Source organism: Pleurodeles waltl, chromosome 4_2 (assembly GCF_031143425.1).
Source record: "Pleurodeles waltl isolate 20211129_DDA chromosome 4_2, aPleWal1.hap1.20221129, whole genome shotgun sequence".
Taxonomy (NCBI): Eukaryota; Metazoa; Chordata; class Amphibia; order Caudata; family Salamandridae; genus Pleurodeles; species Pleurodeles waltl.
The window spans coordinates 816,946,545-816,969,322 of NC_090443.1; the positions used below are offsets into that span (position 1 = coordinate 816,946,545).

Here is a 22,778-nt window from a genome sequence, read left to right on the forward strand (position 1 = left end):
GGCAAATTGTTTTGGATTGGAGTGGTGAAGATTGTTTTGGATTGGAGTGGGGCAAACTGGAGCTGGGCAGTTTAGCTTAGAGTGGTGTGGGTTGGAGTGGATTGGATTGGATTGGGGTGAGTGGTTTGGATTGGAGTGGGGTAGATTGGTGTGGGGTGAGTTGGGGTGGATTGGGGTGTACTGCATGATTATGTGTTAAAGCATCATTTCAGAAATTACAAATAATAAAGAAAAAAATGTAGCTTTGCAATATTTAGAACAAGACAATCATCATCTTTTGAGAACAGCGCCCACAAGCAAATACTAAAGAAAACATGAGTACAAAGTGAGAAAATACAATTTCATAAAATAAAAGAAAGTTAACAACAAAAAATAAAACTTTACAATTTTGTTTGTCCTGCTGGGCACGTTTTTGCCAGGCACAAGCTTTCTGTTTGCAGGGCACTAGAAGTTAAAAAGAACAAAATAGTACCTCAATCATGTCAGGAGCAGCAGACAGGCACTGATTAAGTTGAATCAGTCAGTGCTTGGTTCCTGCTCCACGCAGAGGAATGGAAATGATGCTTGGCCTGCAGTGGCAAATTATGAGGCTGTAAAGATGAGTGCCACGCAAACCAACAAATGGTAAGCAACAAGCAGGCTCCAAGCCCTTCACTGTACACAACAGAGTATTGCAAGTGAGATGCATACGCCAGCGCATGCACTCGCGGGCTCAAGCCTAACAAGGATAGGTAGCCAACATGTAAGGAAACAGCAAGGTGCATCTATGTTTGCAATGCTGAGGACAGTCAGTATGTACAAATGAAGTAAGGAACAATGACACAGAATAAGAGTGGCGTTGAGACTGAAGGTAGAAGCCTGAGTTGAGTTGTAACAGATTTGTGCTCCAGAATCTTACTAAATTTGCAGAAAAACCTGCTTGTGAATGTAGCCTTTCTGAGTCTTTTCGATTTCTAGTCCAGCTAAGGAGTAAGGAGGGGTGTTACAGCAGAGTTACAAAAAAAATGAGTGAGAGTCTGTGGAGTTCCACAAACAGGCAGAAATACGGTACAGCATGCTTCTTTGCAGCCGCTCGAGTAGATTTTCTACTTGACTGGCAGCTTTCTCAACGCAAGCAGTCTTGACTCGAGAAAATCTCGCCGGGTGCTGTCTTAGTGCCCAAAAATCATGCTAATTCTTCCTCGTGCTCCTCAACTTAATGCTAGTGAGCCACATGCAACAAAAAACTCAGCCATGAGGCAGTTGATCGAGTTTTGCATGAACTAGTGGTCAAAACTCGCCGACGGAGCAGAATTTATCGCCCACCCCTACTAAGGAGTTGCTCTTGGTAGTGCAGGTGACACAGGGCCTTTTGAACAAAATGAAGCTGAATCAGGTAGGTTGCTTATAGATCAAACAACAGGCTTTGATGTAGATTCTTTCACTAAAAGAATTCCAATGCATTTCGTTCATAGTAGTGCAGATGTGTTTTCAATTTTTTTAATTAGCAATTAGCCGACCACTGCATGAAGGAAGGCATTATTTGCTTTCAAAGTGTAGAGCCTTGACTGTGTAATCGAGTGATGAAACAAATAATTTTAAGGTCTTAGGGCACCCATGACCCCTTAGTGGAATGTAGTTTTGGGCAGGCCAGGTTAGGCCTGGAAGAAGAGGTGCACGCTGCATTAGGCAAGCTTGACATTTTTAGCCTCTGTTCTTTGCTTGTGCCCCTGGTACTCCAGAGACCAGGATCACAACGCCTCTACAAAAGGTACCAAGAATTCCGTGAATAACAGGCTTTCCCCTGGTGAACCCTAATTGAAGTACATGAGTAAGGAGCGTTTTTTTAGCGGAGGTAAAACATGATGCATACCAATGACAACTTACGAAATAGACTATGGAGAAACTTTGGAGCACGGCATTCTGAAATGTAAATGTCAATTTGAACATGTAGTTAGAGAATTCGAGTATGTGAATCGTCATAGGACGTTTTCAGCCCGATTTGTCAAAATTACTGTGAAATCGGATCCGGTCACTATGCGTTTTAGAGAACTGCACTGCCCATCAATGCCGCACACTACTTCAAGCAGGAATACATCACCCTCAAAGATCTGGACCAGGCTGAAGGCAATTATATGAAAGAGAAACTTCTCATCTCAGGAAGGGAAAAAACTAAAGAATCAAATCTTGGTTGGTCCCTAAAATGAAGCAATGAAAAGATTAAAACATGCATTTTCATGTAAGATACCAAGATACTGGAACTGACTACCCAAGCGACTGAAAATACAATTAATCCTTGCCACAAGGAATATCTATAAATGCATCTTTTCAAATCTTACCTTAAATACTAAATAAATGACTCTCCAATTTGGTGCCTGGACTGTCACTCCTCATTATCAATGCTTCTCATCTGACAATTAACTAATTGACAGTCTTTTATATACCATGTCACGTGCTCCGTTGCCACTGTGGCTAGATGCACACTGTAGAAATATGGTCAATGCATAAATATACAAGAATTGAAAAAGAGCTTAGACCGTTACTGGAGAGCATAAGGCAAAACCATTGTAAGCATAGGCAGCAATGGTGGTGCAAGTGGTGCCAAGAAAAGGCATTTAGTTGTGTCCATATCTCATCCTTGGAATTCCACAAAGAAGAGTTGGACTAAGTCAGAAAATTCCCATGTGAATTGAAAGCTCAGGCATCAGGGAAGAATACTGTATCGGGAAGAGTGGGGTACACATTTGTGGAGAGATGGCAGTGGCATTCATTGGAAAAGTTGTAAAAACTAAGTCGGAACATTCACAAACATTATTCAGCCAACTCGGTTTAAAGTAACCTCTAACTTGCCTGAAGAGGCAAATATGTGATTCTTTAATCCCCGATTTACAATGTCATTCAAAATTAGTAGCAGCCTGCGGCTCACGGAGTGGGGAGTGGTGCACGGGGGGTGGGAATAAAACTTAAATTATAAAAAAATAAACACTTACCTTGTTCGCCGCCACCGCTGTACCACTCCATCCGCTTCTCCACAGCATGCAAAGGCTCCCAGCCTGCCCTGCGGCCAATCCTGACATTGCTCAGAGCAGTGCCACAATTGGCTGGGAGCGCCCAGCCAGCGCACTCCCAGGCAGACTGGGAGCCTGTGCAAGCTTTCTCCGCCCGGCAACTGTGTTGCTGGGCTGGAGAAAACCTACTGCGCACGTGTGTTTGGCCGGCCCGAGACGTGCTGTACACTTCCCCTCAGTGCATGTCACAGCCTGTGGTCCCGCCCCTTTTACCAAAAAACAATAATAAACGTAATTTATTATTGTTTTTTGGTAAAAGGTTTGCAGCTGCAGCTGCTGGCGGGGGGAGAAATGCTTCTCCGCCCTGTTCAAAACCTATTAGGAGCACAACTCCTTGCTCCTCTAAGAGACTCCTCCCACAGTAACCCACACAGCAGGGAAAGTAAAATCGCTGTCCCAGTCCCGAACTACATGTTTGTCTTGAGTTCCATTTGCTCCCCCCACTTGAAGGCCTGCGTATTGTGGATGGCTCAATTATACCACTGAGTGGGAAGTTGAAGAGTCACATCATTGCCAGGTATGAGGGCAAAGGAGGCAGCCAGAGAGAAGCCATTACACAGGGTTGTACCACCAAAGAGACCTTCTCTGTAAGGGGGTGTAGGGTCTTCCTTGCCCTCTGAGTATCCCAGGCACATTACTCTGCTTCGTCAGGAGGCAAGCTCTCTGGTTGGGCTGCTTTTCATCACTGTTAAGCTGCTACAGGAGCAATTTAGTGCAGAATATTGATGTTCCTTCGCACAGCATATAAAGTGAGGTTTGCTACATAGAGGAAGGTATTTGCAATCTCCTAGCTACAGAGTTGTTGCTTCCTGAACTTAACTTTGATTAGACCATTGCCTTTTGATTGCCTGATGCCTGGCAATCTCTTCCTGTTTCCTGTTTCCAGCTTCCAGCTTCCAGTGCCAGGTTCTAAATAATGCGAATACCACTGTCGTGTAATGTCCATGCTGGTGGGCCCAACTCACAAAACTATTTAATTGTATAGAATTGGTTTTCAATCATAAATAGCCTTTTGGTTCGTAAAACCATTTTGGGAATTTTTAAAGTTTAGCTTTATGCTCATAAAAGGATTTACTAACACAAATGTGGCTAAATCTAATCTCAGGACTAGGAAGTAGACAGAGTGGCCATTTCAGGTTAGATATTCTATGAGACTGTGCACACCAGTGAAGGTTCACATGGGAGGATATTCACATATTCCTCGCAGATCCATTAAATCCCTTTCCAAGTGGAAGAAGGAGGAAACGCTGCTAAAATTATTGTTTTTCTTTTAAAAGAAAGTATTTCTCTTTGGGAAAGTATACTACTCATGCAGAAAAAACCTAATTGTACACAGGAGCATGCACTTCCCCATGAACAGCTGTACTCTATTATTAAGTAATGTAAAATTCATAAAACATTTCCAGGAACAGCACTGGAAATCTGTGCTGGTCTCAGGCGTAAGAAGTGACATTGCTTGTGTGAAACTAAAAGTGTTTTTCTTGCACATACCATCCCTACAACGACTAATGTATGTTTTCCCTCTGTTAGGAAAGGGTATAGTGCTCTCCGTTTGCCCTGTGGTGCAAGCGCATTAGACCTAGGGTGCAGGGGGTGCACCCCCTTATAAACGGGACAGAAATTCAAGCGGGAAATGAGAAATAAAGAGTGTTTTCAAGTGTCTTCTTCTGCCTCTGACTAGATTTGATGTTTGTCAACAAATATTGTAACTTTGCATGTAGGCACTCTTACTAGGGTAGAGGACAAAAGGGAAGCAAATATGGCAAAGACGTTCTAATCCACATATCAATAAAGAGATTGTCTCCTAACCCAGAATTGTGAGGAAACAAAGCAGGTAGTGGTTCAAAACAAGCCGAGGCACATTTATTTAGATTTTTATGATATACGCAAAGTTTACACTGCCACAATTTATTTTTCTTCCTAATATGCTCTTTTCCACCCAAAACGCACTGTATTTTGCGCCACTTGACGCATGTCTAATATATGATCAGTACATCTCATTTATTTACCACCTTTCAAACTGACACTACTCTGGAATTCTGTGTAAACTGTAAGAATGCGCAGAAACCCGTGGGAGGGGCGGAGTTACTATTATTTCATGCAACGCAGTGCAGCAAGGGAACTTGCATGCAAGAGAGAGAGCAGAAATGCTCCCTATTTACAAAGATATGGAGCACTTCTCTGTCCCTGCACTCATCTACAATAGCCAAATGAACTCTGCAGCACACTCATCTCTGAAACTAACTCTTAGGTTCTACTAAATAAGATTGAAAAACGTTGTTTGTCACAGACATTATTCCCACATCTTCTCAAAAGGTATGCAAGCATCTAGAACTATCCAGTGTTTCTTTCATATAACAGTCATTCGAGAAGGAACTGTCATTTCCCATCACAAAATGTCACATCATATGTAAGCTACCCTACGCTCAATAATTGAAAATAACTGCTGAAGAAAGTTCTACCATAGGTGCATCTTGACATTCTGAATCTCTTTGACCCTCTGTGATCTAGTTTCCGGTTGGCCTTACAACAAGCTTACAACCAATATGAATGCAGCAATTTGGACTATAGCTCACAATACCATACTCAGTCGCCTCTCTTTAAGATATCGTTTACTCTCCCCTTGTGTTTGGCACGTTTCAGACTGACGCCTCAGAAAACTGTGACCCTTCCTTTTGCAGCTTCTCAAAGGTCCCTTGTGGAATCTTCCCATGATCACCGGACTCCTGAGCTCTTCAAATTCACCTCTGTACGCTCCTCAAGATAATAATCATAGGCAACCTTATGTGTCATTTCTATACCCATGGCAGAGCTCTACCTGTGCATCACCAACCAACATACCCACCAAGGGCTGTATGTGTCACCAAGTAACCTTTATAGTGAGCTAGTGCAGGGGATTAGAGCAGCAGTTGGCATGTTTTAAAGAAATGTGGCTCTGTTTTCTCCCCCATGTGCAATGTAGTGCAGCAACTTTGGTAAATCATTCACAAAAATGGCAGTCAGGTCGGGCGCCCAAAATGGCAGCTTGTGGGATCACTTTTTGATTCACGAATCACCAGTTTCTATGTTTTTTCTTGATGCTGGATTTTAGTTTTTCCCACCTTTCTGTACCCCTTAATACTTCACTTGGGTCATACATATCTGGAGTAGATCCTATGGCTGTGGGCAATTTTTTTCACAGTGCAAACATGGCAAATTGATGTGTGATTTTCAAGATGTTGGGAAACAAATTCAGAGTCCTTCTCTAACCATTCACATTTGTCAAAAAAGTGATTCACCTGAGCTGTGAATAACGATGTGCAACTTTATATCTCACAGATACACAAACTTGTTATCTTTTTCATATCTCAAAAACTACTGCATAGATTTACACCAAACTAACAAAGCACACTTTGAAGAAATTTCAACTTTCATACCAAGTTTTCTGTAATTCTGTTCAGCGATTATGACTGTACGTGCAAGTACATTGACCTATGGGAGCTAAAATGGGAAAACACGTTTGTTTTTCATCCCCACCCTCTTAACATTTTTTCCTGCACGGATCTGCACAATTATTGGCATGTTGGACCTTATCTGACAATGCCAAACAGCTGTCAAATTTGGTGGCAATCCATCCACTGGGTCAAAAGTTAGAGGTTAATAAAAATAACAAAAAAGCATTGTCACTTGAAAGTGCATCTGAACCAAAACTACAAAGGAGCCACCGCCAGTAATATATATATATATATATATATATATATATATATATATATATATATATATATAAAAACAAGGAAGATGTCACTCGTCACGGACACCGAAAAGACCGCACTCCAAAGTATTGATGAGAAAAAGAAAAGAAAAGTTTAATGGCAACGTGTTACGATTTTATGGGCTCCATAACCAAAGCAGTTTTTTTGTATTCTAATACCTTTGGTGTTTTTTGACAAATCCGAAACAAATGTGCACACCATTATAAAATATGTATGCCAATTTTCATTCAGATTCATTTCAACCAATTTTGACATAAAAGTAGATCTTCACGCTGAAAGAATGCTTTTTTGATTTAGCATGAAGCCGTTCAATAGTTATTAGATCAGCATTTGGTGAGACCGAGTTTAAATTTAGCAATATCTCTGCCTTTTAAACTCTCAACCCAGAAAGTTGAGTGCTGCAATCATGTATGGATTTTTAAGACATGTGATTAGCTGATGAGAGGCTTAAATTTTCTTTTATTTCCATCTTGAAACTCACAAAGTCACAAAAAAGGGGAGAGCCGAGTTTCATGATGTGAAAAAACATAAAACAGAACAATGCAGACCCGACAACCACTTCTGGGCCCCAAAGAGTAGTAGACAGGTTTACAGAGGTGTGAAATAATTAACAAAAACATAACAAGAACGCAATTAGTGGATTTTAAACTCAATACCTGCAAAACATTTGAAAGCATGTGGCTACTATTTTTCCGAGCACAAACTTGAGATATTTTTATAAGCTCACAAATGAAAGTGAATTTGTGATAGGTAGGTAAATCCAAATATTGATTACTTGTACAAAACACCACTTAAATTAAGGCTGAAGGGCGGGCAGAATGAGGGTCCTGCTTCCAAGACCGACTTGGCACAGATGGAGGTCGTTCACAGGTGGGGTTTGCCACCAGCACAGTTTTCTAGGCCTGGCCGGATGCCAGGCACAGCAGCCACTACCCGCTGAATACAGCTAAACGGCAAAGGCTGTGCTCAGTGAGGGAATGGGCATGGCCACTCGAAGAAAACATTTACCGTATATCATAAAAACTCCAGCAATTCAACAAAAAAAGGATCCGTTCAGTGATGGTTCAGTAAGCAACAAAAAAACAAAAAAGACACTGAAATTTGCTGTTATAGTATACAACGCACAACGTACACCATGGCTGGTGGCCCTGCCATTTATTGCTCTTGGAACAGCATTTGACAATGCCTTTCATAAAGGGTGGGCTGAGCACAGCAGGGGTGTCAGTTATGGTGTATGTTGTGAGATGTATACAATGTCGAATTTCAAAGCTTCTTTTCAGTAGCCCTAACTGTACATTGTAAGTATGTTGCACGCCACGGAGGACCTTTGTGACATAGAGGAATGCGGCCAAAGGCCGAGTTCTTTCATAAGATCTTGGAGTTTCGAGGGGATTTTTAGTATTCCTTTCAACACATGTCACAGGGTATTTTGCTCCTTGATGTCTTGCTCTTTCATATAAAAGACATAGAACCTGATTACGACCTTGGAGGATGAAATACTCCGTCACAAACGTTTTACAGGAAATAATGGAACTTGTAATACGGAGGACGGGATATCCGTCACGTTTGTGACGGAATATCCATTCGCCAAGGTCGTAATCAGGCCCATAATATGGTTGGTAACATGAAGAATAAAAGTGGAATCTTTGGTATGAAATTAAACACACCAAAACTAGTTAAAAAGATTTGTAGCAGAAAGGTATTAGAGTAACATTATTGTAAGCCAGTGTATAGTAATTTTAGTTCAGAATATGTAGAAACATGCAGGAAGATTATATCTTTCTTGTAATGGCCTATAGCCTGCAGAAAATGTACACCTTGCCATAAATATCTCCTATTTCCAGATTGCTGTTTCTATTTTATACATGTGCACATATATAGTCAATCTAAACTCTATATGTTTGTGGGCAGTTTACTAACTACTTTGTGTTTTTAAATGATCTAGCTGTTTATAGAGTATTTTGAGGAGAAGTAAGTTGGATGATATGATCAGTCATGTCATTAAGGATGTCATCAGAGATATCATCAGCAATGTCATCAGTGATGTTGCTTAACATGCCATGAGTGATGTGAGGTCATAGATGGCTTAACGTATGGTAATTAATTACTTTACATTAAAAGTAATGTGCGGTGGGGCGCACATTATAAATAACTCCAATTACAACTAGTGAATTTCTGTGCTTTTTTCGGTTTGATTATATACTAACTATAACAAAACGTTAACCATTCTTGTTTCCAGAAAATTTCTGAGGTTTTTTTTAATGTAAGGAAAGATCTTGTTGGCATACCTAACTATAATGTAACTTTAACCTTTGTTTTTATTAGCGCCATTAGATGAAGCTTCAGGTAATTTTCAAAACTAGTTTGCCACTCACTTCAGTCTTGAAAGTTTTGGGATGATTCTTCAAGTGAGGGCTGAGAATAAGGGGAGTCCCAAAAGGCATTTTTCCCATGCAATTTCCCATAGGGATTTTAGACATGACTGCAGCCTGACCCGCTGAACAGAACTACACCAAATTTGGCAGAAAGCTAGATCTTGGTCCAGAAAGAATGCTTTTTAGGTCTTGGCTCTAGACGGTGTGCATGCGCTGTCTAGAGCCAAGACATGCTGTATCTTCTTCATGGGCTTCAGCCCGCACATAAGCTTCTGATTTGCTCACTCCATCGTCGCTCTTCTAATCTTACTCCTCATTTGTTATGGCATACATGCGTCATGCCTCTTCCTGTCTTTATCCTTCCACCAGAGAGCAGTGACTAAGTACTACCATTCATCCACTCCTCCCATTTTAGATCAGTCTTTAGGGACTAATTTTTTAGTTTGTTTTCAACACTCAACACAAGTGCGTGTGGTCGTAGCCACTCTGTGCTCCCACGCGCATACTCTTGTTCAACATGCTCAACATGAGCGCTCAACACAAACATCTGTGTTCTCCATCTTAGGCTGAAGACACAAGCGCTTGTGTTAAGTGATGAAAAACAAAAAAAACAATTGTGTCGGAGAAGTCGAAAAACACATGTGTCCACGCCAAGTGCTGAAAAGAAACCAAACACTGTGGGGGTCTTGAGTCTATGCCCCTAGCCAGACACTTCTCAAATGCAAAGCGTTTGAGTCACACACCTTAAGTCATATTTGAGAGGCCTATATTTACTCCTTAGTGGGAAGCGCATGAACAAGTAGTGCTACCTTCTAAAATCAAGGTGTAAACAATCCCTTATCTAGTCTGGCAGCCTGGCACTGTAGGTTGGCCTTGTGTGGGGCTTCTTTCAGCAGGAGGTGGGTCAAGTTGTCCCAACAGAGCCTGTGTTCCTCTGGGCATGTGCCGTGCCTCCCATCACACCCCTTGTGCTGCTGCTGGCTGCAGCAAATTCCGGAGACCTTGTTTTTGGATTTCTGTCATCTGAAGTTTTTTTATCTGTGTTTCGTGAGGGAAAAACGACGTCAGGCAGATTTAATGCTGGCCAGGCTTGTTTGGTGGGAAGTTTGGAGAAAGTTTGGGGTCCTGTAATCTTGTGCACAGACAGACCACTGGAAGGAGTATGTGGCCGACTAGGCTTTAGGATCCAAGAAGTAGAGGCATTGACAATGTTAATGCATTGTGTATATTACTGAAACCAGACCTAGAGCCATACAGATATGCATTAACATTGCCAAAGCCTATAGCTCTTGGATTGCCGAGACCTATTGGTATTGCCAATGCTTGTTGTAATTTGGTGTAAATGCATTCAGTAGTTTTGGCTACTCCCCTATAAATTAAGCAATGGGCACCAGGGGGTGGGGTCCGTGGTGCCAAATATGGCCCAGGGAGTGAGGCCACATATCCCCCTCCCCTACAAGCATGTGGCAGGCCATGGAGGATGGGTTTCTCGGGCCGAAATAGGCCTGGGAAGTGGGACAGCATACCCCCTTCACCAGGTTGGCTGGCTGCAGGGGGTTGGCTGCAGGGCCTGGCCACAGCCAACCACCCCGCATATGGCCAAAGGCTGTGCATGGTGTGGGGTCGAGTGCATGCAGGGGGTTGGCTGCAGGGCATGGCCGCAGGCCAAATCCTGCAGTCGACCCACCACTGCGCATGGCCAAAGGCCATGTACAGCAGCAGTTGGCTTAACGTATGGTAATTAATTACTTTACATTTAAAAAAATAGAAATTCACTGAAAAACAAAGGTTAGAGGGGCATTATAGTTAGGTTCAGTTTTTCACACACGAAACCATAGAAATTCAGTAGTTATAATTATCTCAAGCAACTATAACTGGTGCTCTGAGGTAACTATAACTCGCGCTCTCACCATGTACTGCTAATCAGCCCACATATTACATCAATCATGACAACTTCTATTAAATCATTGATAATTATCACTGCAACATCTGTAGTGAAACTATTGATGACAAAACTGTGCATGATGGAGGTGTGAGTTATAGTTACCTTAGGGCATGAGTTACAGCTACTTGTGGTAACTATAACTGCTGATTTTCAATAGTTTTGTGTGTGTAAAATCGGAACCTAACTATAACATTCCTGTAACCTTTGTTTTTTTGTGCATATATATATATACATATATATATATATATATATATATATATATATATATATATACATATACATAATCCAGTGGCAGTTGCCAGTGGATAATTATAGTTCGGACTGTGTTTCCATAGCAAAAGCATTTTTTTGTTTTCCTTATAACTATACATTGAAACTTTAAAAAAAAATGTTCTTTCATCCCAGCTTCCTGGAAAGGGGGTGATCAGTTAAATGAGGACTGAGAAAAAGGGAGAGTCCCAATTAATTTTTCCATAGGAAATTTAGACACCGCTACAGCCCAAATGGCACAACAAATTTACACCAAATTTGGCAGAAAGCGTCCAGAAGGTGGGTTTTTTGTAATTTGGTGGAAATCTGTACAGTAGTTTTAGAGAAATTAAGCTTAAGGTAAAAACCTTTGCATACTTCACAACGCAGAGGATCTGCAGAGCCGAAAGACATTAAGCCAAGATTTGACTGGATGTCACCACATCAATGTGGGTAGGGAAAAATATGCACTCCCAATGGGCAGGAGCTCCAGAAATGCTCCAGCCCGGTGGGAGCACAATTTTAATCCCTGACTATACTCTTACAGGTAGGAAAATTGAGTGCAGACCCTCCTTCCTGAACCAAGTGTGGCACCAAGAAACCCTTGCCCTGGGGGCTCTCTTAATTATAGGTGGGTACGATGGTATATGTGTGTGCCACAGTACCCTGGTGGAGGAACCAATATTACTCTCTCCCGGAGAGAGCAGCTATTTATTTTTACCCCCCTGGCTGCAAGCAATATCTGTTTCCTTGCCCACAAGAGTGCAGGCAGGAAAGAAGAACTCTGCTCCAGCTGATGGGAGCACGTTTAATTTTCCCAACGCCTGGGAGCAGGCTTGCCTCCCTTGCCCACAGGGAAGGCATGTTTCCTTCAGCATGGTGGGAGATTTAAAAATGCCCCCACCATGCAAGAGCAAACATGTGTTTTCCTGCCTTCACTGGTGCGGGCAGAAAAACTACTATGTCTCGGGGTGGGCTTCCTGGGACACAGTAACTGACTTGTCCCTGGGGAATGAGGTCCCTGTGGCCTTGAGAGGGTCATGAGGGCAGCTGCAAGGCCCCTCCATTTTCAGTTATACTCAGCTCCAGGGATGGGACGCCCCAAGCTTTTTAAAGCTTGGGGAGAGGGGCTGTTTGGCCTCCCTCCATTATTTATTAAATTTGGCCTGAGGGGATGGGGTCCCTGGGGCCTTTTTGGCTAGGGAATAAGGGGCAGTGAGGTCCCCCTCCGCCTTTTTATGAGTTTGGCCACAGGGGAGGAAGTCCCCGGGCTCTAATAAGGCTCTGGGAGGGCAGCTGTGCACTTGTATCTCTTCAGTTTATACCTTTGCCCCACGGATGGGACTTGGGGGAGGGGGCCACGTATCCTTCTCCTCAAATAAACAGTTTGTGCCATCCTCCCTGGGCCCAGATCCACCCATGTTTTTTTTTAAAGAAGCACAGGAACCAGTGTTTTTTTTGTATTTTGCAGGGATTGACAGATCCTCTGCAAATTCACTGCAAATTTGTTTTTTAAGTTTCTCGCCCCAGATGGGGTCCCTCTGGGACCCCAGCACCAGGCTTTGGGGGTTCGGTATCCCCACCCTGCCTGTTCATGGATTTTAGTTACCTTTTTTCTGAAGACTCAGGACTGAGTCCTGAGTCATTTGATGTCTGTCACCACATCATTGTTAATGTGGTGACAGCCAATCAGATCTCTCTACAAAATCTGCCAGCCCCGCTGATCCTCTGCGGTGTGAAATGTACAATGTTTTTGAGCATTATCAGCTTGAAAACTACTACATGGATTTATACCAAATCACAAAAAGTGCTCTTTATGGACACAGATTTATTTTGCCTTCTGCCAAAATCTATTCAGAGATTTGGGCTGTAGCCAGCTCTTAGCATGATTTCTGCTCTCTTTTTTACTTCTGAGCTCCTGTTTTTTGATCTTGTGCTGAATTTTGTTTTTGATGGCTTTAGGACTCTGGGGCACTTTACCATGCTGACCAGTGCTAAAGTGCAAGTGCTCTATGCCTAAATGGTATTGGCGATTGGTTTATCCATTATTGACATATTTGATTGACCAGTAAGTTGCTAGTAACATGCACTATGTATGCCCACAGCCTGTCAATTCAATATCTACTAGTGGGCCTGCAGCACTGATTGTGCCACCCACATGAGTAGCCCTGTAAACATGTCTCAGACCTGCCACTGCAGTGTTTGTGTGAGCACTTTTAACTGCCAGTTCAACATGGCAAGGACACCCACTTGCCAGGCCCAAACCTTCCTTTTTACCTCATGTAAGCCAAACCTAGGTAGGCCCAAGTCAGCCCCATGGGCAGGGTGCAGTATATTTAAAAGTTAGGACATTTACTGGTGTGTTTTACATGTTCTAATGGTTCAATATGACTAAATTCAGTTTTCACTATTGGAAGGCCTATCTCTTTCATAGGTTAACAATGGAATTTCCTTGAAATATCTTAGACGTGCAATTTCCCATTGGGAGCAGATGGAGATAAGGAGTTTGGAGTCTCTGAACTCACAATTTAAAAATACATCTTTTGATGAAGTTGGTTTTTAAATTGTAAGTTTGAAAATGTCACTTTTAGAAAGTGGGCATTTTCTTGCTTAACCATTCTGTGCCTCTGCCTGGCTGTGAAATACACATCTGGGTAAGGATGGCAGTTAGACTGTTTGTGAATTCACTCTAGACATTCACACAAAGGGAGCTGATGTGTGCCCTGCATGTCCTGATGGGTCTTCCTGGGCTAGAGTGTTGGGAGGAGCTGACACTTGCACCAGAATAGGGCTGTGCCTGTCCTTACACAAAGCAGTTTCAAACCCCGTGGAGTGTGTCTGGGGCCAGGGCAGGAAAAGCAGGGTGATGTGCACTTCAAAGATTTTCCTTTAAAGTTTGGCTACTTCAAAGGCAGAAATAAGTATAAGTATGGGCACTCTGAGGCTTCAACTTTAGAATCCGTCTGGACTGAGAACACTCTGCCAGGAAGAAGAGCTAGATGATGTAGGAGGGACTGCCACTCTGCTTGTTGCTTTGCTGTGCTGGCCTGCTGCTTGCAGCTTCTGTCCTAGGAGTGAAAGGACTGGACTTTGTTTTCTACATACTGCTTCCAAGGGTTCTCTAAGGGCTTGGACTGAGTGTGCCTCCTGTTAGAAGTCTAAGAGACATCAAGGACTTCATCTGCCAGCACCTGGGCTCTCTTGCTGAGAGTCCTGACTCAACAAATGGTGCAAATCCAGTCCCTGGGCCCCTGGGGAGTGAGTTCTGGTGCAACCAAGAATAAACTAAGTACATCGACTCCAGAGCAACTTCAGAACCAGCACCGCTGTCCAACTCCGTGCCACTGCCTGCACTGGAGCCATGGTCCCGCTGAGTGCAACAGCCATGACCAACAATGCAGGCCCCACACAGCTGCTGCGCCTCCAAAGTCCCATCACAGTGTGAGACCTGAGTTCCATGTCACCGCCATCCTGGACACCCGACTCTGACTCCGCAGCAGCACCTGTGGCCCCGTGGTATGATCACGACACCACAAAGTTGCCTCCTCATGTCTTGACCTGCTGAACCCATCGATCCCACCTTGTCGTAAGGAACTGCCGCCTCAACACCAATTCCGTATCACCTCCCCTGCAACGGTAAGGAAGTGACACCTCACCTCCCCTGCCTGGCAGTAGGGAAACAACGCCTCACCTCCCCAACTCCATGCAATGTGTTTGTTTCCTCATCGTTTTCCAAAGTATTGTAACTTGGGTCCATGCGACTCCATGACCATCCTGCACTCCCTTGCCAGTAGCGTTTGACTGTTGGAGATGACTCCTTCAGGACGTTGTTATAGCCCCAATTGGAGCTATTGTGGTTTCTAAGTGCTATATTAAGATTTAGGCCCTCATTACAACCCTGGCGGTCCAGGGCTGTTTCGTCAGATTTCACCACCAACAGGCTGGCAGTGAAATCCAGGGTATTACGACCACGGCGGAAGCACCACGGTCGCACCGCCGGGACCGGCGGTTTTCCGCCACTTTTGTCCCGGCGGGAGTAATCCTCCAGGGCAGGCTGCCCAGGGGATTACGAGTCCCCCTCCCGCCAGCCTTTTCATGGCAGTTTGAATCGCCATGAAAAGGCTGGCAGAAAGGGGAGTCGCAGGGCCCCCTGCCACGGCTCCGTGCAGCTTTTCACTGTCTGCTATGCAGACAGTTAAAAGCGTGACGGGTGCCAGCCGCAAACACCGCCGGCTCCATTTGGAGCCGGCTCCTGTGTTGCGGCCGTGATTCCTGCGGGGCCGGCGGGGATCTCCTAATGGCTGCGGCAGGAGTGCGGCCGCATTGGCGGCTGCCCGGCGGAGCCGCCCGCCAAGGTTGTGATGACCCCCTTAATCTTTTAAAATTTGTATCTTTGCTTGTGAAGGTTGGATTTTTGTTGCTTTGGTTTTAGGCAGATAAATATTGGCTACTTTTTCTGAACAGGTGAGGAATACTTTTGTTGTGTTAGTGATTGTGTACTAATACTTTACACATTGCCTCTGAGATAAGCCTGTCTGCTTGTGCGTAGCTACCAAGGGTGTGAGCAGGGTTTATCTTAGCTGTGTGACTCACTTACACTGACTAGAGCGAGGGTCCCTACTTTGACAGGTGCAAACCACTGCCAACTAGATACTCATTTCTAACACTGTGTCCAAAGTTCTGATGAAAAAATGAATGGGGAAAACGTGTTTTAGGACCCACTTAACGGATCCCCCCCCCCCTCCCCCCCAAAAAACTTTCCATGTGCAAACGAGTCAAAAAATAGCATATTTTCGGAAAGGTTTGTGGGGATTCATCAAATGAATATATATAGGAATCTTTGATGTTGCATCTATTAGTTTTTATTGTCGAAGATATACTAAATTTGTCCTCTGCACTCTTGTAAAAGAACATCACTCTATCCTTATATACTGCTGAAGAAAAAATTACTCTAGGCCAGACTTGACCAGGCTAAAACTTGTTTTTTGAACGATTATCAATCTCAGGTTTTAAGCTTTAAGATATGTGGTACACATTTGCATTATATATACAGTTATAGATGGGTAACTCTCACTAACTGGGATGAGTTTCACTAAGGGGCTCCGAATGGAATCAAAATGTCAACCAGAGCTGTCATTTGCTGTGTAGTAGTAGAGAGGCATACTGGAGCTATATGCCATATTTAACATAGTCTGTCCTGTGCCTGCTGCATAAGACAATTGGTCTCCAACAACCCACTCCACCACCCACTGGCCAGCCCTCCCCCCCACCACACAAATTTTGGAAACAGTATTTGAGATCCTTCTACTCTCCCACACCAACCTCAACATTACTTTCCCCTCTCGTTTCACAATATTAAAAAATATACCTGATGTCCTGCCACCCACACCAGTGTCTCTCAATTCCCAACCTCCACAGCTTAAATATTAAAAATAATATCTGACCTCCTGCCACCCATTCCTATCACATTCTCCATTAACCTGTACCCTGCTATATGAAAAGAATCCTTGTGTCCTGTCACACGCCCACATCACCCTCTCTTCAATCCCACCCACCACTCCCTGTGCCTTCCCTCTCTGTCTCCATCCAGAACTGTACTTTGTGCCCTCTATCAGATCAGCCAGCCAGCACTGACAAGCTCTCTGAGAGCCCTGTCAGCATTGCCAGGAATCCCTTTAGATGTATCAATAGTGGGAAACAACTTTCGTTTCCACTGTCCTTAAATCGTAGAGGTGAATAAACAGATTTTTAATTTTGTAGTCTTGCAAGTGACTCTTAGTGAAAGTGATATACATCAATATTGTTATTATCATCAAATTGTGATAGCACATTGGTAGAATGTGTGAATCATAAGCATGAAACATATGGTATAAACAATAGTGATGTGTCTCAAAATAAGATGTCAATAAATGGTTAATGTGTATACCTTATAATAATAAACAGCACAATATTTATTAAGTAGATAGAAAAAAAGAGACTGAATGTACGGATCTAATTATTAGAAAGTCAAACCCACTGAGTCCAGGCTTGTGCTTGGAGGCTTACCAAAGGATTACTTTTTTCAGTGGGCTACATATGTAAGTGGAGCAGATTTATTCAGTCAGTCATTAAACGTTAGTGATTACACTGTCCATTTGAATTGGTACACACAATTCCCAAGGACTCTACAATTGTCAAAACAGAAAGAAATCAAATCACCAATATTGTACTTCTCCTCTGTGTTTAAGAATTAATGAGAGCATGTTCTGGTAGTGCAGTATGTTAAGATTATGAGCTTCTCCGTCAATATAAATTGATTCATGTACATTTCAGAAATCAATTAGTAGACAACTACATATAGCTAACAAAAGACATAGAAATTGCAATCTGAAGGCACAGCCATCATAATATAGCAACACTTTTTTAATAATATGCAATATGGAACTATTGATCTGATTAACACATAGGTCTCCTATAATATAACATTCATATTTGTATTTATCCTGTGAAAACCAAGGCAACTAAACTCATTCTTATGAAAATAAACACATATGTTGTACAGATTCTTCGCACTCTCAAGGAGATTTTTCACTGCTTCTTTTATTGAATGATTACAAATTTAGAGCTAGTTACATTCTGACGTGTTTCAGTCCCCCTGACCTTTGATCAAGGTCGCCACTAGGTGGTTAAAAAAGTGATTATTTACTTGCCTATTTCTTTGGCACCAGTGGATGAATCTTCACAAGTTTTTCAAAAAAAAGTTGGTGCTCACGTGAGCAGCTGTCTGGAAAGTTTTGGGGTGATCCGTCAAGCGGGTGCCGAGAAAAACGGTGGGTCCCAAAATGATTTTTCCCCAGTCATTTTTGCATAGGAATTTTGAACAGCGATAGCACCCGAACCACTGGACAGAATTACACCAAATTTGGCAGAAAGGTAGAAATTGATCCGGAAAATGATGTTTTTGTTATTTGGTGTAAATCTGTTCAGTAGTTTTTTAGTAATGAAAAAAAAACAAATTTATTTATATAGGGACGTGAAGGCTTCGCGCACCCTCCCGACCTTGTGCTGAGATCTGATTGGCTGCCAACACTTCAACAAGGTAGTGTTGGCAGCCATGTTGGGACTCGGCTTCAGCCAAATGCCAGAAAAAAAGTAAAAAAATAAATAAGAAAAGGGGCTAGGGTAGATTCACCCTGACCCTTTAGCTCTGGTGCTGGGGTCCCAGAATGGCCCCCATATGGCTTAAAAAGCACTTAAATAAAAGAATTCCAGTGGGGATCCGCTGACGTATTTTTTTAAAAAGCACGTGCTCCAGTGCTTGTTTTGTAAACAGCCCCCATGTGGGCCAGGTCCTGGGAGCAATTAAATTTTGCATGGGGGGGCACCTGCCCCCCCCCCCCCCAACAAGCCTGGGGAGACCACATCCCCAGGGCTTTTATCAAAACGCCCGCATGGCCCACCTGCAGCCCCCGAGACCACCACCTCCCAGGGGCGTTGAAGAAATATGAGGTGGATGGCCTCTCTGCCCCCCCTGCAACCTCGGGGACCACCATCTTCCTGGAGCTTTGAAGTAATATAATGTGGGGCGTGTGCCACCCCGTAACCCCGGGGACTGCACCCTCCCTGGGGCTTTGAAGTAATTTGATGCAGGTGCCACTTGGCCCCCCCTGGCAGCCCCGGGGACTACCACGTCCCATGGCACCACCTCCCAGGGCTTTAAACCAATGTGATGCGGGCTGCATGCCCCCTGCCCCACAGCGCCGATGGCCACCACATCCCTAGGGCTACAATAAAAGAGTGAAGGGAATCCATTGTGAGTGGGTGTGTGAGTGGTCGTGTGGGTCTGTGAATGGGTTTGTAAGGGGTTTTGCGGGTCTGTGACTGGCTGTATGGGACTGTGAGTGGTGCACAAGTAGTTCTGTGGGTATGTGAATGGGTGTGTGAATAGTTGTGTGAGTGGCTGTATGAGTGTGTGAGTGGTTGTGTGTGTGTGAGTGGGTGTGTGAATGACTGTGTGAATGGTTGTGTGGGTCTGTGAATGGGTGTGGTAGGGATTTTGTGGGTCTGTGAGTGGCTGTATGGGGCTGAGTGAATGTGCAAGTAGCTTTATTGGTACATGAATGGGTGTGTAAATAGTTGTATGGGTGTATAAGTGGGTATGTGACTGGTTGTATGGGTGTAAGAGTGGATGAATGGTGTGTGACTGGCTGTGTGGGTCTGTGACTGGGTGTGGTGGTGGTTTTGTGGTTCTGTGAGTGTGTATGTGAGTGTGTGAATGGGTGTGTGAGTGAGTGGGTGTATTTTTTTTTTAATTGGGGTCTGAATAGTGGATTTGTCACAGATTCACACAGGGCTACGTTGAGCTTCACAGAGAAAATGCTGATCCTTGCACACCCCAATAAAAATATTTTTGGGCAATTTCTTGCCCATGAGGGGGTCCCCTCCATCAGTCCCATGGGGGTCTGGGAACCTCTACCATGACCCCTTCTACCACTTTTTTCACTTTTATTTCTCCCTCCCAGCACCGAATCCCGATACACGAAAAGGCAACCACAACTTTTCTCCTAGGTTGCAGCCAGCCAATGATGGGGTTGCTGTTGGCATGTGGATCAGTGGATCCGCTGTGGTGGATCGAGAGTGGATCTGTGTCTCTAGATATACATAAAATATTTTCTTTAATAACTCCAAACTACTGAACAGATTTACACAAAATTTAAAAAAGAGATCTTTCGGGACCAAGATCTAGCTTTCTGCCACATTTGGTGTAATTCAGTTCAACGATTCAGGCTGTACTGGTGTCTAAAATCCCTATGGGAAACTGCATGGGAAAACTAGGTCTTAACTATAATGACCTACTGGCGACCACCAGTAGGTGTCATTCATATATATATATATATATATCGTGAGCAACACAAGTGAATTGACTATTTTTCTTCACACTGATTGAATACATTTGGAACACCCAATATCTAAAGTGCCGCGTTCATTCATACCTTGAGTCAGAACTGGTGGGGAGAAATATATATATACATATAGATAGATAGATAGATAGATAGATAGATAGATAGAGTCCCATATGAAAGGCATTTTGCCACGAGTGGCTGAGTTCTCATGACTCATGGCTTTATGAGAATCCATTACTTATAATTTACAATCAGAAAATGAAGATACTTAGGTTCATTTTGATTTCGTTTTTTGGGGGACTTTATTGAACTATGTTAGAAATGGTTGTATCTTTTTATTTGAGAAGCTATTAGGGACATATGTGTTTATGTGTTCAATTGGAGTGTATTATTAGGTAACTATTGATTCAGGAATTATTTCTGAAGGCATACATTGAGATATTATGTTCATTCACTTTTTTGGAGCTATATCATTTACAACATAGGTTTGCAACCTAAATTTAGAAATGTCTTGTTTATTATCGGTGTAAACTCTTTACATGTTGTGTTGGCTGTTTTGCAAGATGTTTATGTTATCTTTTCTTGACTTAACAGCCCTGAAGAAGCGTCAGAGATGCAAAATATGTGTTGGCTGTTACATGCTGTTTTTCTTTTCCACTACACAAAGAAATTATCATTGCTGTTTGGGAAGAAAATAAGACTTTGGAAAATTCTAAGTTGTGGTGTTCTCAGATCACACTGAACAGAAAATATATATACATTTATATATATGCAGATATATATATATATAGGTGTATATATATATTCCTATATATATACACACATCACTGTGTAGTTATAGTTAGGAGTTAGGTCAGAGTATCCATAGCAAGGCATTTTTTCATGTAAATCTGTTTTTTAAGAATTACAAGGGGTTACACTGTTATTTTTAGAGTGTGGGACAATCATATAGAAGTGGTCTTGTGGCTATTGGCTGTGTCTAGGGGTGTGTCAATTGTAACATGCAATCTGTGAGGCAGCAGAGTTTTTTTAGTTTGAATTTCAGTTCACTGTGGAAATAAATTGGAAGTTGACCTTTGCGCTGTAGTAATAAAAGTGCGAATGTGCGTGTATTAGTACAATTGCTTTACGTGAGCTACATATATGTACACATAATACGCACTCAGTGTATGTTTTTGCGTGCTAGTCACTGATTTCATCAATTCAAAGTTGCTGCATTTAAAATGTGAAGAAATATTGATTGTGCTTCAAAATGATTTTTCCACGGTTGGTCTCTCTTCACTACACACCAATTCACATGGTTGTGAAGGTCAAAACGTGACGTAACCAGGAAGGAAAAACAATTCTGCAAATACATTACATCAAACCCAGAGAGATTTTACTCCAATAAGGTCCGCGAGGTAATTATTATTCTGGCAGAAGGGAAATCAAATGTATGTTAAAATGATCTTGTGTCATACGAACCGGATGCAGCCCTGCACAAGAGAGCGCCGACGGCTCAGCGCGCAGCTCTGCAGCTCCTCGATGACATGTAATCGAATGACACGGTGCTGCTTTATCTTGATAGGAATTGCAGTGTCACAATGCGGCAGCCTCCCCTGTCTGTGTGTTTATCAACCGTTGCTGGGGCTCGCAATTCCTCCAGATTTTCACGCTGCAAACATCATATGCGGCGGAAACGAGAGGGTTCAGAAGCAGATGGGAGTAAAAATGAATCTACACCGCTGATTTATCAGCAGTTCTTCCCTCCTCCAGCTTCAGCTGCAACCGCGTCTATTTTGGAGAGGAGGCGCAGGTTGCTGTAAAGCACTGCCTGTCTCTTCTTGAAGCATCACTTTCTGTGTGTAAACCACGCTTCTTACCCACCGCCCCCCCTTACCTTCAGATGCAGCCCCTTCCATTCTCGTCGTCCTCCTCCCGTTGCAGATCAGCATCAGTCCCGCGTGCTGTACGACATGCCGGCTTTTGATTCGCTATCCATCACCGGTCAAAGGTCACCGAGGCTATGACCATCACGCGAATGCACCCTGTGGGCAATTGCTCTCAAGTGCATGCGAGGGATATGATGGAGCAGGGAATTATGGGGATGAAAGATAGGACCGGGAAGCAGACAGGCACAATCACCCATTAGCTGCAAACCATGGCCTGGAGTTAAAAACCGGAGTGAAATGTATGCATCTTTAAATCACCACATGAGTTGTTCATGCAACAGTTCTTAACTGGCCACATGGACACGCTTCAAAGCAGGTATCCGCATAGCAGTACTTTTTCACAACCTTGCCTTGGGTATTGCATTGCACAACTGGGCAGAAATATAATTTGCATACAATTAAAGAAATTGCATTGTTATTTCCGTAGTTTGCAATCTCCCACGCGCGGTAATGTAATTATAATTTACACCTAGAAGTGCCCCTATGGAAGTAGGGAATCTGAATTTATTTCTGCAGAAAAAATAACATTCATTTACTGTCGCTGATATGTATGTGCATACATCCTATGGAAGTAAACCTTGGACAGGCAATCGATAT

At 43.1% G+C, this 22,778-nt stretch overlaps 1 protein-coding gene across 4 annotated transcripts in view; it reads right to left on the reverse strand.

Annotated features, from left to right (window-relative positions):
- DNAJC6 (DnaJ heat shock protein family (Hsp40) member C6) overlaps positions 1-22,382 on the reverse strand; it is a 482,733-nt gene extending 460,351 nt beyond the window's left edge. Inside the window, exon 1 of one of the 4 annotated variants that reach the window (XM_069232500.1) lies at positions 22,130-22,382. Coding sequence is in view for 1 of the 4 variants with exons in the window: in XM_069232498.1 (XP_069088599.1) it covers positions 22,130-22,184 (55 nt within the window). In the remaining 3 variants the exon portion in view is untranslated. The remainder of the gene's footprint in view (positions 1-22,129) is intronic. The other 3 variants (XM_069232501.1, XM_069232498.1, XM_069232499.1) reach the window with 3 other exon arrangements.
- Positions 22,383-22,778: the final 396 nt, after the last annotated feature.